At 36.8% G+C, this 14,226-nt stretch overlaps 1 protein-coding gene across 4 annotated transcripts in view; it reads right to left on the bottom strand.

The window, feature by feature from the left end:
• Positions 1-14,226, bottom strand: part of LOC138705876 (organic cation transporter protein) — a 155,062-nt gene that overhangs the window by 117,235 nt on the left and 23,601 nt on the right. For all 4 annotated transcript variants that reach the window (XR_011333844.1, XM_069834585.1, XM_069834586.1 and 1 more), the window contains exon 3: positions 13,002-13,251. Coding sequence is in view for 3 of the 4 variants with exons in the window: in XM_069834585.1 (XP_069690686.1) it covers positions 13,002-13,251 (250 nt within the window). In the remaining variant the exon portion in view is untranslated. The remainder of the gene's footprint in view (positions 1-13,001; positions 13,252-14,226) is intronic.

The following is a 14,226-nucleotide window of genomic DNA, read 5'->3' as shown; positions in this document are numbered from 1 at the left end:
ACTTACTTTATACTTTATAAAGTATACTCGTATTAAAACAATTATATTTTGTGAGAGGGATAGAAGTTATCCCTGACAGAGATGTTAATATGAATTTATGAAAGGGGGTTAACTTTCCAATAGGGGAAAATCCCTCCATCCCACCTGTTAATTCGCACTCTATCCAGAATTGACGTAATGTTATGGCCAGTCTCGTAATGACCATTAAGATTAAAAAGCATATAGGTGTTTTATTTAGGTCGTAAAAACAGTTCCTCTAAAGATACTCGTACTCAGTGTTGCCAATCTGGTGCTTTTGGCACTAGATCTGGTGTTTTTGAAAGTCGTCTGGTGCCAAATTTAAATAAATATCGCCTTAGAGAAACTATAGTGCTTTTGCAGTAATTTTAGTGCCTAATCTGGAGCTTTTGGAGAAAAGAAGAAAAATACTAATGAAAAAGAGGTTCGTTGACTATGCAGGAAAAATGTTAATTATAATGGAAACTATTGCAGTCACCTCATAAAGAATAACCACAGTTCACTGCCTCTACGAGCTCTGGGTCACGCCAGGAGCGTTGTGAAGGGGCTTCCCTCACTGGAATTCCAGTTCCCTTGAATGCGTGTAGCGAGTAGGGGTAAGCTTTAAATATCGTACACATAACTGAATTATTTAAATCAGTCCAGTCTTACCTGTCTTGGATCTTGGTGTTCTGTAGTTGAGTCTCGGTCGCAGCAAAATTAGTTTCTATCTGTTAAAAAGTTGAATGTGTTACAGTGATTGTTTTACAGTAAATGTGTGATAATATTGTAGTAGTGAAGTGTTAATTTAAATACGAAAAACAAAAATAATTATAACAATTCATTATCATGGGATAGAGCAGTAAGCTCAGCGATGAATGGCAGTAACCGGCAAACTGTTTTACCGCTCAAGCCGATAAATGAGGAATCGAAATTAGTGGAAGGTAAAATGGAACTTTTTATTGCAAAACACTGTTAAATTCAAACAAAAGACCATCTCTGGTGTATGAAAATTCTGTTTTTCTGATAATAAAGGAACAGTTAATCTTAAACTCCATTGTACAAAGTGCACTGCAATTGCATGTGGTGTATTGGCACAACATTATGAACAATTGATAATCAATGACTTATGAGATCAAGGGTATAGTTTGCTACTTGATGAGAGCAATGACATTTCTATCACAAAACTGCTAGGAATAGTTATCAGCTTAGGTATTATTCTAAAGCGAAAAATACCATAACCACATATCTACAAGTGGTAGAATTGAGATAATGTAAAAGTCGGTACACAACATTTTATTATATTTACTAACAATCATTACAATAGGCAAGATAGGCTTATTTACTGAAGTTCTGGTGCTTTTCTGGTGTTTTTTGAACAAGGATTTAGCGCTTTCTCATTTTCGAGTTGGCAACACTGCTCGTACTTCTCTTACTTAATCATTTCCCAATAACTGATTAAATTACTATCTTCGTAACGTATGAGCTCCGATATTAAACGAAGGTTTTTTTTTTCTCTTAGGAAAGACAGGGGACGCCATACCGACCAAATGCATTTTCGGTATCAGGCCAAAACGAAGTTTTGCAACACATTTTAAATGTCTTAGAAATATAGGGTGTCCCATTTATCTTGTGCACCTATTATAACTTTTTTTTGTTTGGATAGGTATTGAAATTTTTGTTTTGAGAGTTATGTTACAACGAGGGACTAACATGAGTGTAGAGATTTGGTGCATGTGACTACATTATGGTACAAGATACACGTGGCATCATCAATTTTTCAAAAAACACTACATACTTTAATCATGTTACATTGATTACACACATTAATACGAGTTCAAAAATGTATCACAATGACACCTTCCCAATCAATAACAACAACAAAATGCAAAATGAATGCCATCAGAATGTACCGTTTGTTGTGGTGCCCCAGTCACCTTGTGCATTAACTTACACAAAACGAAAGACGACTGACGTCCGTACACGTCGTGTGTTGTGTGTTTGTTGTCTTAACATGTAAACAAACCACAATTCACGCACAGTGGCCTGCACGTTCTCCGGACCTGTCGCCACCCGACTTCTTCCTGTGAGGACCTGTAAAGGACAGTGTGGACCAGAATATTCTGACAACACCAGACGATATACAGCAACGCATTCGACAGGCTTGTGTGTCCATTCAGCCACCAACATGCCGGTTATAGTCATACGGTCTTTCGGAGAACACGCCTTCGAATGTGCTTTAATGTGAATGGTCACCATTTGGAACATCTTCTGTGACTCTAAAAGCATAACATTATCACATTGGGAGTACATTTTTGTTTCCTTTTGTTGTTGTTGTTGTTATTGATTAGGAAGGTGACATTGTGATACATTTTTTAACTCGTCTTAATGTGTGTAATCAATGTAACATGATTAAAGTATGTAGTGCTATTTGAAAAATTGATGACGTCACGTGTATCTTGCACCATAATGTAGTTTTCATGCACCAAATCCCCACACACATCTTAGTCCCTCGTTCTAACATAACGCTCAAAAACAAAAATTCCAATACCTATCCAAACAAAAAAGTTACAATCGGTGCACAAGATAAATGGGACATTCTGTATGAATGTCAGGTACTGCTTGTAGGAACATTCTCTTGCGCAGATACGTCGAACGTAACAGACTAGTAGGATTACTTTTGTGTGCGAACGTGCCAGAAAATCTAGGGTTCTATAATTAGACAGTTATTTAACGACGCTGTAACAATACTAAGTTATTTAGCGTCGATTGAATTGGTGATAGCGAGACGGTGTAATGGCGAGACGAGACCGAGAATTGATCATTGAATTGCCTGACTTCGACTTACAGTTTGAGAAAACCCTAACCAGGTACTCAGTCCAAGCGGGGATCGAATCCACATTCTATCACAGCTCCGAATCAGTAGACTTCTCCCGCCTGAGCTACGCCGATGGCTTTTCGGTAATTATACTGTTATAAAAATAGTATTATGAATTAACTCAACCTATTCATAAGAAGAGGGGTCTCCATGAATGAGTTGTCAACATGGCACAAGACCAGCGTTTTAAGAAAACGTAGGATAAAACACAAGGCGACACACAAATCCAGTCCCTATAGAAGGTATGTTACTATTTTAATGAAGTAAATAATAATAAATATGATGTTTCTATTTAATGTTTCCTTAGAGCCGATGCGCCATAAATGAGTAAATGTATTTTTAATTAAATATTGAATTAAAACCTGTATAAATAAACATACATTATGAGTAAAAGGTATACTAGACGCAAGCGACCGTTGTCACGAATGTCATGACATTCCAGTGTCGAATAAATAGTAATATGCGTTACAAGAGCGGTATATTGAACTTTTCATGTTCGAGGAAAAGTTTGAAAAAGCGAAACGTAGTTGAGCTTTTTTAATTTCCGAGAATTGAAAGAAAACATACCGCTCGTGTATCGTACATTATTTTGTGCGAAGATCATTTATTACATACCTGAAAGAGGAATTTCTAATTAGTTGCAATGAAATTTCCATCTTGGTTTCTGTTCAATGACGGCAAATTTGCAAAACAAAAATATCTATCTCCAACATTGTTGCTTTAAAATGTTTTCTGTGTTTACTATACTCCAGCAGGCCGTGATATACGTCTGTCTTTTTTTCCCCCAGTCTATAAATGCGAACTTAAAACACACGATAAGGTTATGTAATGACTTATTTTTCATTTTAATATTTTAACAATATTATTTATATAACATATTGCAGTAATAACATCGGCAAGTTTAATTTTCCCGGTCTTGTTGATTTTTTCACGGCTTCCTTAATGTTACTTGCATCACGAATGCAGTAACTTTAGTGGAGTTGTAGAGTTTACTTAATTTTTGCAAATATTTAAAAACAATAATTAACAGTGCAATTTAGGTGAAATTGCAGTGGTAAGTTTCCAATTTATAAGTATTACTATATTGAACGTCTATAAAAATAATATGTTAAAAGCCTAAAGCAGTAAAATCAATATGTCACTTAAGCGGTAAGAAGAGGGAAATTATTATGTGTGTTAGGTTGGGAATACTGAATATGGAATTTTACACTTTCCGCAGATTGGTTTTGTGCGGAAACCAAGCAAATACGAACGATTTCACACAAAAGTTATTTATGATACAACTTCGTAAAGGTACTCTTTTTGCACGATAAGATCACTATTTCACGGCCCTCTAAACTCAGAAACATTAAGAAATAAGTATCCATGGAATTACAGGCTGTCTACGGAAATATCCTGACGTTCAACAACAATCTGATTCACAAATCCAGAATTTAGTGAAAGAAGCAAGACAAACCGGCGCATTTTTAATTAAAAAATGAAGGGGGATAAACTGCGTTTTAATGAAAAAAAAAGAAAAGATTGTGACAGGCTATAGGCTACAACAGTCTCCCACTGATTATAAAGGTAAACCAATAAATTACATCCGTAGTGTAATGCATAAGTCGTGAGGTTATATTTCCGAAAGCTGACGTGTTGAATTATCGCTAAAGGCTTGGTTTTTGAGAATCGACGTCCAATTGAACTTGCCGCCTAGTGCCTGTTCGCTACTGTAGAAAGACGAATCTAATGATGAAGAGAAAATAATCACTCTGCGTTTTTTTTTTTTTTTTTTTTTTTTTGAGAAAACTGTGAACACTCCATGTATCTAATTGTTTTATCTTCCTACTTTAAGCTTATTAATTTTTATCATACATTCGTTCCTTGAACCTGCATATGAACTTAGATAATTTATGGATATAAAACACTACAAAGTCCCCCCACGTAGTTCATTTTGAAAAGCTAGATGGCAGCCTGAGAAGAAACATAAAAGATTAAACTAAACGTGGACATGTCAAGGGACGAAAAAATTTATCAGATAGATTATAATTGGGACAGAATCTAAAATTAATTTAAAAATGAAAGACTCTACCAGGAGTGGAAATTAACTCAGATCAAGATAGGCGAAGTAGATATTCGTATGAGAAAAGGCTGCAGGCAAAATTTTCAGCCTTTTCTCACTCACATTGAATTTCGATGCTGAATAATCTCTGCAGTTGGAAACATCATAAAATAAAACACTGCCGCCACCGATCCTACTCGTACGATCACTACAATAACCATCACTAATACCATTATTACTACTAGCGACCGGTAATTCTTTAACAAGTTAAAATAAAACTAAATGTAATAATCAATTTCTCAACAAAGCATTTTTGTGTTTAATAAGCTTGTTAATTTCGATCACGAAGAAAGTAGTCTGATGTTTCTCACAGCGGATTGCTGTTGTGTGTTTTTGATTTCAAATACAGGCATTAATTCCTTATTAAAATTATTATATTTATTTCACATTATTCTTAGACAAACTGGTTCGTAGATACTGCATATGAGCACAACTGACAAATAATTCAGGAGAAAAAACTGCACATGCCAAAATCTCTTTTTTTCAGTAACAAAAAGATTTCTGTTGAATTATAATAAACTGTGTCCACAAATTATTCGACGGTTATATAACACTATATATTTTCATTGATATTAAATATTCACATTACTACCATTTAAAAAAGAGATATTTCAAGTTCCGTACTGCTCTCTGATTTTCATTTGTTACCGTATTTAACTTGAAACGTCTACATCATTATTGGAAAAAATGGCTGTCCTACCATGTAGGTGGTGTGCTCGAATATGCGCGATGCAATAATGCTGTCGCGGTCACCGCGTGTTCCAATAGCAACTGGACGTCTTGGTCCTTCCGCATCGTTAATCCGAAGGTGGTACAAACAGGTTTGTAACAGAAGACGCATTTGTTAACAAGGAAAAGAACGCGCGAGGAGGCCAAGTGTTACCGAAGAGACGGATGATAGAGTGCGTGAAAATTCTATACGAAGCCCTCAAAAATCAGTGCGGAGAGCCAGTCGAAAACAAACAATACTTTCTACATTGGCCACCCCGTTCACCGTATCTCATAATGTATTTCTCCCTGTAGGATTTTGTCAAGGACAATGTTTAAATCCCTTCACTTCCAACCCCATTGTCGAAATTCAGAAGGCGCATTAATGCCGGCCAGATGGTCAACCCGTTCACCGGATTTCACAGTGATTTTTTCTTGTAGAGCTTCCACTTCCAACGACGTTGCCGGAATTGAGAAGGAGCATTATTACCGGTCACATGGTCACTCTGTTCACCGGAGGATTTCACAGTGTGTGGTTTCTTCCTGTGGAATTTCGTCCCTTAACTTCCAACTACATTGTCGGAAATGAGAAGACGCAAAAACACCGCCATCAGGAACGCCACACAAAGCATGGTTTCGAGAGAATGAGATAACTGTGTGAACAGCTGCCGAACACTTGGGGCTCACACGGAATGCATTTAAGGTTAAACTTCATATGGTAATACCATGCATTTCTGTTCAATATTAGTTTAAATAGAGTATAAAAAAGTCCAATAATTTGTGGATACCGTGTACTTTCTCTTTATACTTCGCATGGTAAGGAAATTTAAAAATGTACACTTAACTCTGCAAATTCGGCGCGACTGCTTGAGAACAAGAAAACAGCCCGAAAATTGAATAAAGGTGAACACGGATGTAAAAATATGAAAAACCATTAATAGTTCAAGATTAGAAAAGTGTTATTTTCGTGTTTTACATTTCTTTCCACAGACTGGGAAATGTCAACAAAGTCGCTTATTCTCTAGAATCTAGATTTATTCAGAGGTTGATAAGCTTGACTGTATTTAAGTTGCGCAACCTATAATGCCTCTTTGCTATGTCATATTGGCATTGTATAATGAGTAGAAATAAAACAATGTTATCAATATTGCGTTGTGCTATCAGGTAAGAGGAGAATGGTTTCATTGTGTGGGTTTTGCCAATTACTAGAACGCAAAAGATAAGAACACGAGAAATACATGAGTCAAAAAACTAATTTAACTACCTACGAACGTTTTACCTGCATTCTGATTCATAGTCTCAGGGCAGAACAGTAGTATGTGAGGTTTCTTCAACTGGTATTTGGAAAAATCATAGGATTATACTAAAAGCCAGGTTATGAACCGACTAAATTTCAAATATATTCAAAGCTAACAAACAAATTACCTATACAATTTAATGCATGTCTCCTATTCACTTCGAATGCAGTGAAGGTTCTCTACATATTATTGCCGAAGGACTAGAATATAGGTTTTCTAGTTTCTACACCAAAGGCTCGGCTTCAGAACTCATCAACTTCAAGTGAAATTTGTGGTATAGTTCTCTTTCTCTGAATACTCACGTTTCCTTGTCATCATTACATCTTTCTTGAAACTCGTCTCATTCTTAACATCGATGCATAAATCAAAAGAAAGTTAACTATACGTCTGTACATTCCCACGCGGACAATACCCTGAAATTCATACTGAGGAAGTAACCAAATAATCCCTACAGTTGGTGGTGACAGCTGAGTTTTCAGAAATGCTTTAATGATGATGACGATGATGACGACGATGAGCAGGAGTAATGCAATCCTAGAACTTTCAGGACACAGCTAGTATCAATTCTAGCATCTACGAAAGAACACAACTATATCCAGCGCATTTCGAATTGGCGGATCAAGGTAACTACAAACCACGCACGAGTCACTGAACTGAAAACTGTGAAATAAAGCACTGATAATCTCGGCTGTCCCAGCTGACTTTAGTTGAGGAGTATGGTCCAGCAATGGGGTAAGCACACGTTGCAAATGCAGTCCATTGTTTGCCCTTGATCCGCCAGTTCGAATGCGCTGACAATAGTGTGTATCTTATGCCTACTCACTTCACTTGCGTGATTCGAGTTCCGCATACTGCGGATAGATGGCAGGACTGTAATCCATTTTCAAGTTGCACACCACTTCCACGGGCCACGTTATGCATGATGTGTATCTGTGAAGAGTTATGTCGTGTACTAGGGTGAGTGAATGTGTAAGTGTAATGTAGGGAATGGGTGAAGACGATGATGAAGGTGAGGAAGAGAGAAGGGGGAAACCCGGGGCCGGTACATAGCCTATTCCTGTCGAATAAGCACCAAGGGGGCCGTCAGGCTTAACGTCCTCATCCGACGGACGAATCACATCAACAGAGAGATATGTCATCTCTTCATATGCACTGCAGCGAGATTTGGCATTTACCCAGGCATATTGGTGCACAATTTAGTGACTAGAAGTTGTGTACCGTCATCTCTCCTAGTCCTGAGGTAGAAATTTTACATGAAAATGTCTGACCCCGCCGGGAATCGAATCCAGGCCGGCTAGTCTGGAGGTAGACGCGCTGCCACAGATCTAACTCGGCGGACAGAACACAACTAGTTTTCCAGACATTTTAAATTTCTATACAAATTTAATATACCGGTAATGTTCCGCTTTTGCCATTTCACTTTTCTTCCATACGTACTGTTCTTTGTTGTTAGGCATTTTTGCTCTTCAATGGTTGCTTCTAGTACACTTTCCTCTGGTCAGAACGAGCACATTCAACCAGTTGCGATACTTCTCGGATAAATGGCCGACCACAGTATAAAACAAAATTACGATTTCGTTAATACGAGTATATATTTTTGAAGCATCAGATTGTCGCCGGAGCAGTGATTTGTTTCCTGACATCAAGCATGTACGTAAGAAGTTCAATTCCGTTCACATTTTAATTTACAGAGTTTTAATACATTAAATATGTACGGTAGGAAGTCAAAATAAACAATGAAAGATGCACATGTAAACATAACTTTTCTTTATTCTATGTTTACTGTTCAGCATCATCGACGGATTGTTTACCTAAGGCGTCTTCATAGTTAGAAATATTGGAAATAGGGTGCGAATTAACGGGGGATGGGGGGATTTCCCCCTCCTGTTGGAAAGTTATCCCCCTTTCATAAATTCATATTAACATCCCTGGCAGGGATAATTTCTATCCCCACTTACAAAATATGATCGTTTCAATACGAGTATACTTTTTATAGTATAGTATAAAGTAAGCAAAAAAAAATAATATTGATGTAGGATCATCACCGACAAGCTGATAACAATCAATAACTTAAGAATTACACATCTTATTTTAAGCTGCTTATGGATATAATTATTATTATTATTATTATGATTAGACTTCGTGGAATTGCCACGAGAATCGTAAGGTTTACTGCGCACGCGGTATAGATTGTATGAGAAGGGGGCGTGCAAAAGATGAAGTATGCCTCTGATGTAAACACTGAGCAGTATAGGCACCGTGCATGGATCTCAAAATCGTACTGGTGGCGCCGCGCAGTGTCTCAATTCCTAATTAACTACAGGCTCGCAGTCATTCACTAGACATGCGGCTTTCTGCCGATAAAAAGTTGTAATATTAGTAAGAATGGGTTCATTGATTCATAGTGTTCTGCTCAAGGGCAGGTCTTTCACTGCAAAGCCAGCAACCTCCAGTCTTTAATTATTTTATAGACTCAGTGGAAAGTTCAGTACTGCTAGAGGAGTGTAAAAATGTAACTACAAAGTTCCTGAAATATCAGTGAAGTTGTTTGGCATTTAAATCAGATTTCAGACCATTGAATGAGGGTGAACAGTCATATTACGAAAACATTGATATACTTATATTTGATGTCATGACGTGCGTAATATTTGTGTGTATAATGTCTCTATAAATTACGCATTTTAATGTGATTTAATTCTAAAAGTAGTCTTAATTACACTTCCTGAATAATGGACGACTGGAAATTCTCTAAAACACAACACATATGAACAATATCTTCAACATACTATCTCTGATATGTACATCTGTTATCAAGCTGTACATCTCACTTGACGATATGTGTCAGAAGAAGAACAATATTGTTAGTATGCATATGAAGTCTGACTAGAGTAATTTGTAGCTAGTCGGCGATATATGCAATGGAAGGGAAAAGGAACTGGCCATTCTATCCCATGATATTCTGGCCTAGTTGCCTCATAAGTGGTGCCATGTTGGTATCACTTGTGAGGTTCAGACTTCTCTTTGGACAGTTGAATAAACAACAAGATCAACATGCGGAAGCAGTTCAATTGATAGTTCGTGTAAAATGTTATACTGTATATTTTAATTCGCTGAATGCACCTTTCAACATGAATTCGAACAGTGGCAACGCTGTAAGTGGTTTCGACTTCTTCAGATGTTAATTTACCATCATGCAGATACGGTGGAGTAACAACAATGATCCCTTTATCGGAGAGGTTTGTTATTATTCCGGGAAAACCTGACTTCATCACCACCTTCTAATAAAGTCAATAATCCGCAATCAGTTGTTATGAATGTGTCACTCGATCTGTCTCGGTAGTATTTAGATTTGAAGGCCACCATCTGATCCACATTGGGTGGCTGTTCCACTTCTGAACAATTAATTGTCACTCTACATTTTTCAATATTGCAGGCATTGTTTCCTGAATACTTTTTCTGCTAGGCCAAAACCCAAAATTACAGTAACCATTCTGGATGTCAACAACATTAAAGTGGCGGTAAAAATACATTATAATTATAATTGTACGATTAACTCCGAACATCACCCTCATAGCAGAATACGACAATCCAGTTTTCATTTTAATTGGAAAATGATTAGACGATTCTCTTTACTAATCTTACTCTTGGACAGAATTTGTCGAAAGCTTTCGATGTGAAATTCACTAATAAAAATTGCAAAAATAATATGTATGGGGCGTTTCGACTATCTATGGTAGCTATTTTTGGGTTAAATGATAGAATTGGAAATATTTCTTATTATGATTCTACGGGTATGATTGTGTTTGAATTGGCAGCAATTTAACAATATATTCGAAACCACAAATGTCACTCCCATTAAGTCTGGTAGTTCTGTCTCATATTTTATTGTAGAATAATTTCGGAAACCTTGCATTTCATTAAACATATCATCTGTTCCTGAACGCTTGTCATAACATTTCTTATGTGACTTCAGTTTGGCATGTAATGGAATAGACACTTGCGTAGCCAATTCACACAATTCAATTGTGAAAGAAAAAACAAAATCACTAAGAATGGTTTCATTTACTTCTGCCTGTATGGCTACTTCATTTTTCGAAATAACACTTGTTGAGCATTCGCCTTCTATAAAACTTAAATTTTCATATTTTCTTCTTCTATGCGTCTCTTTCGTACCTTTCCGGAGCTAGTTGAGATGAGGCAGTCTTTTTCTTGTAATCTTTTATAAAAATACTGTGAACGGTATGCTAGTTTTGGGGGTGTTCTGATCTCGTTCCCAATAAAATGAATACCACAAATTCTTGCTGTGGGTGTTGGTTTCCAAGGTGAACCATTAGCACTTGAAATCAAGAATTAAATATCGATATGAACACATTTAAAAATAAGTATAATATTACTTATTGTTGCTAATATTATACATAATATATATGTAAAGAACTCAGTAATTATGTACTTTTTGAAATTTAAATGATAAATTCCTATCGTTAACTTAATAGTTAAACATTATACTATATGCATTCTATTTTTTATATGAGGCCTAGTATATAATAATACTATGATTACAAGCAGTGTAGCCTTATTTACTTTCATCTGCGTACTGCTTGGATCCACAATTAGCGTTGTTTCGCTTCAGTTTTCTGTTTTGGGAATGAATAAAAACTATATCGGTTGGTGTGTTCCTATAAGCATTACTACGCTCAAGAACATAGCAATTTGCATTGCCTTTCCGCTTTTTAGTATCATCCATATTTCTAATCATTTAACCTGAGATGTTAAGTATATTCATACGCTTCAAGCACAACTCTATCGCTGCTGTCCCGCAGTTAGTAACAACAGTCGCCACCAGAGGAGCTTGCACGGTGCCTATACTGCGGTTACAATAAAACCAGTATCCCACATTCAATAAATATAATGAATGATCATTGAAGTAGGAAATGTCTAAACATGTAAATACACAATTATTTATAGTGAGATGTATTAACTCTTAAATGTAAGATACTCACATCATCCTTGAATATGTGCATTGCAGTGAAGAGTTACGTACATTTTGAGCTACTGCAAAGTGAACTCCTCCGATGGTCACTTACACAGTTTTTATATTGGGAAAATGGACGTTCAACATCACACGATGTAATAGGTGCATATTTGAAGAACGGAAAGTCACTACTTTTTAGTACACCAACTTCAGACTTCTTGTCGTGACCTGATAGTACATCATTTATAATACGAAGTTGTGAACAGGCAGAATTTTTAGCAATAACGTTTCTCAACTTACATTTAACTTTTTCTGAAATTAGTGAAATGTTATTTTGGATAACGGTTTGTGATACTTTATCCACTATATTAAGGGCTTCTGAGAGTTGTAGTTTAGACGATTCTAACAGGATGATGCTTTTGGACACGATTTTAAAATTATTAGAATCAATGTACAGAATAGTATCTTCGAAAAAAATGTTGTTTTATTTAACGACACTCGCAACTGCAGCGTCGCCGGATGTGCCGGAATTTTATCCCGCAGGAGTTCTTTTACATGCCAATAAATCTAGTGACATGAGCCGATTCTGAAATATTATATTACGGCATGTTTGATTGAATTCTTGTCTGCACTGAACAAATGTTAAGCTTTGACTATTCCAACCACAGTAATGCAAAAACAAGTGCTTACATAGGTATACATTAGCTGTAGCTGCTCTATCTATTTGGACCGGTCACAACTCTTAACATCAACTGCTTATACTACGAGACCGGGCGGTCGCTCACCTTCTCTATACTACCGTACATCGACAACTTGATAGCATGCTGCGTGTGGCAATTCAACGAAGTCTAATTATGATCAAGGTGCAAGACAAACAACTTAGTGCCACCAAGCGTTGAGCTGTATCGAATGAGAATGATAATTTTATGTATGGAGTACGGTATTCTCTATCTAGGATTCTATCCCCCCCTCATCAGAAACCTTAATTCGCACCTTGATTGGCAGCAATGGATGTATACATAATAATTACGGAATTCTGTAGCTTACCTCACCAACAATCGTTCTTTCATTGTCTTCATAGATCCAGGAATCACATTTCACTTTGTCGTTGGAGAAGTGGCCCAGCGCGCATGAATTGTCGGTAAAGTTGCTCTCAGGAGTGTACATGAAGCATTGATCTGGCGTATAGGTGTTGGACCACGCACTGTTTTCTTGTTCTGATGGGGGAATGACTTCAGGCAACCAAGGCGCGGAATAACTTGCGTTTTCCTCATCGTCGCAGCCGGGAACATGACACCTATGATGAGAAATTAAGTTCACTTTTCACTTTCCCATTCGACATCAGGATGAAAATGCATGTTTCAACCATACGTGACTAAGTCATTTCAATATGTCATATGTCAGTGTACCTTCTCCTTACGAAGGTTTCCCACTGGAGTAACTGTCAACCGCAAATTAATCGAAATTCAATTGTAGTTTCAAATTAAGTGTGTTGAAGATTCATGTCTGTTTACACCAGCGCAACTTTTGAGTTTAGTGACTGCACACAAACAACACCTACGAGTATCAACTGCAGTCACCAAAATTCACAAACATTCAGTTGTTATCAATCAATTCAGTTGATCAAATGAAACTGCAGTTGAGTTGAGATTGAAACAGTGGGAATGTATATGCATATTGCTCGCATTACTATATTAATAGCAACCGCAGTTGCATTGAAGTACCTATAGTTGATCTGCAATTGAGAGTTGCTCCAGTGGGAAACCTCGCTAAGGAGAGCCAATGGCGAAATTTCGTCTATGTATTTAAGTAAGATATCATTTGTCCCAGAAGAACGTATGAACATACATACATACATACATACATACATACATACATACATACATACATACATACATACATACATACATACATACATACAGGTTGGTAATATTGTGATAGCACTTTTTGAGCATTTTTTTACAATTTTACTGAGCAAGAGAAGGACCGGTTTTGTGCAGAAACTTGTCCACGAACATTCCCTTAATACGTGACGAGAAAAATCGATCTTCCTCTCGCTCAGTAAAATTGTAATAAATTCTCAAAAAGAACTATCATAACATTATACATACATACACGCACGCCCGCATACGCGCGCGCGCGCGCACACACACACACACACACACACACAAAAGAATAATTAAAATATGTCTGAAAAGAATGTTTGATTGCCCAACGCATTTATACAAAGAGTTTGATGTACTGAACATTAAACAAATTTGTACAGATATGT

Source organism: Periplaneta americana, chromosome 9 (genome assembly GCF_040183065.1).
Source record: "Periplaneta americana isolate PAMFEO1 chromosome 9, P.americana_PAMFEO1_priV1, whole genome shotgun sequence".
In the NCBI taxonomy this organism is placed as follows: Eukaryota; Metazoa; Arthropoda; class Insecta; order Blattodea; family Blattidae; genus Periplaneta; species Periplaneta americana.
Note: the sequence above shows the minus strand (reverse complement) of the source record. Positions and strands in the feature narration are given on the sequence as shown.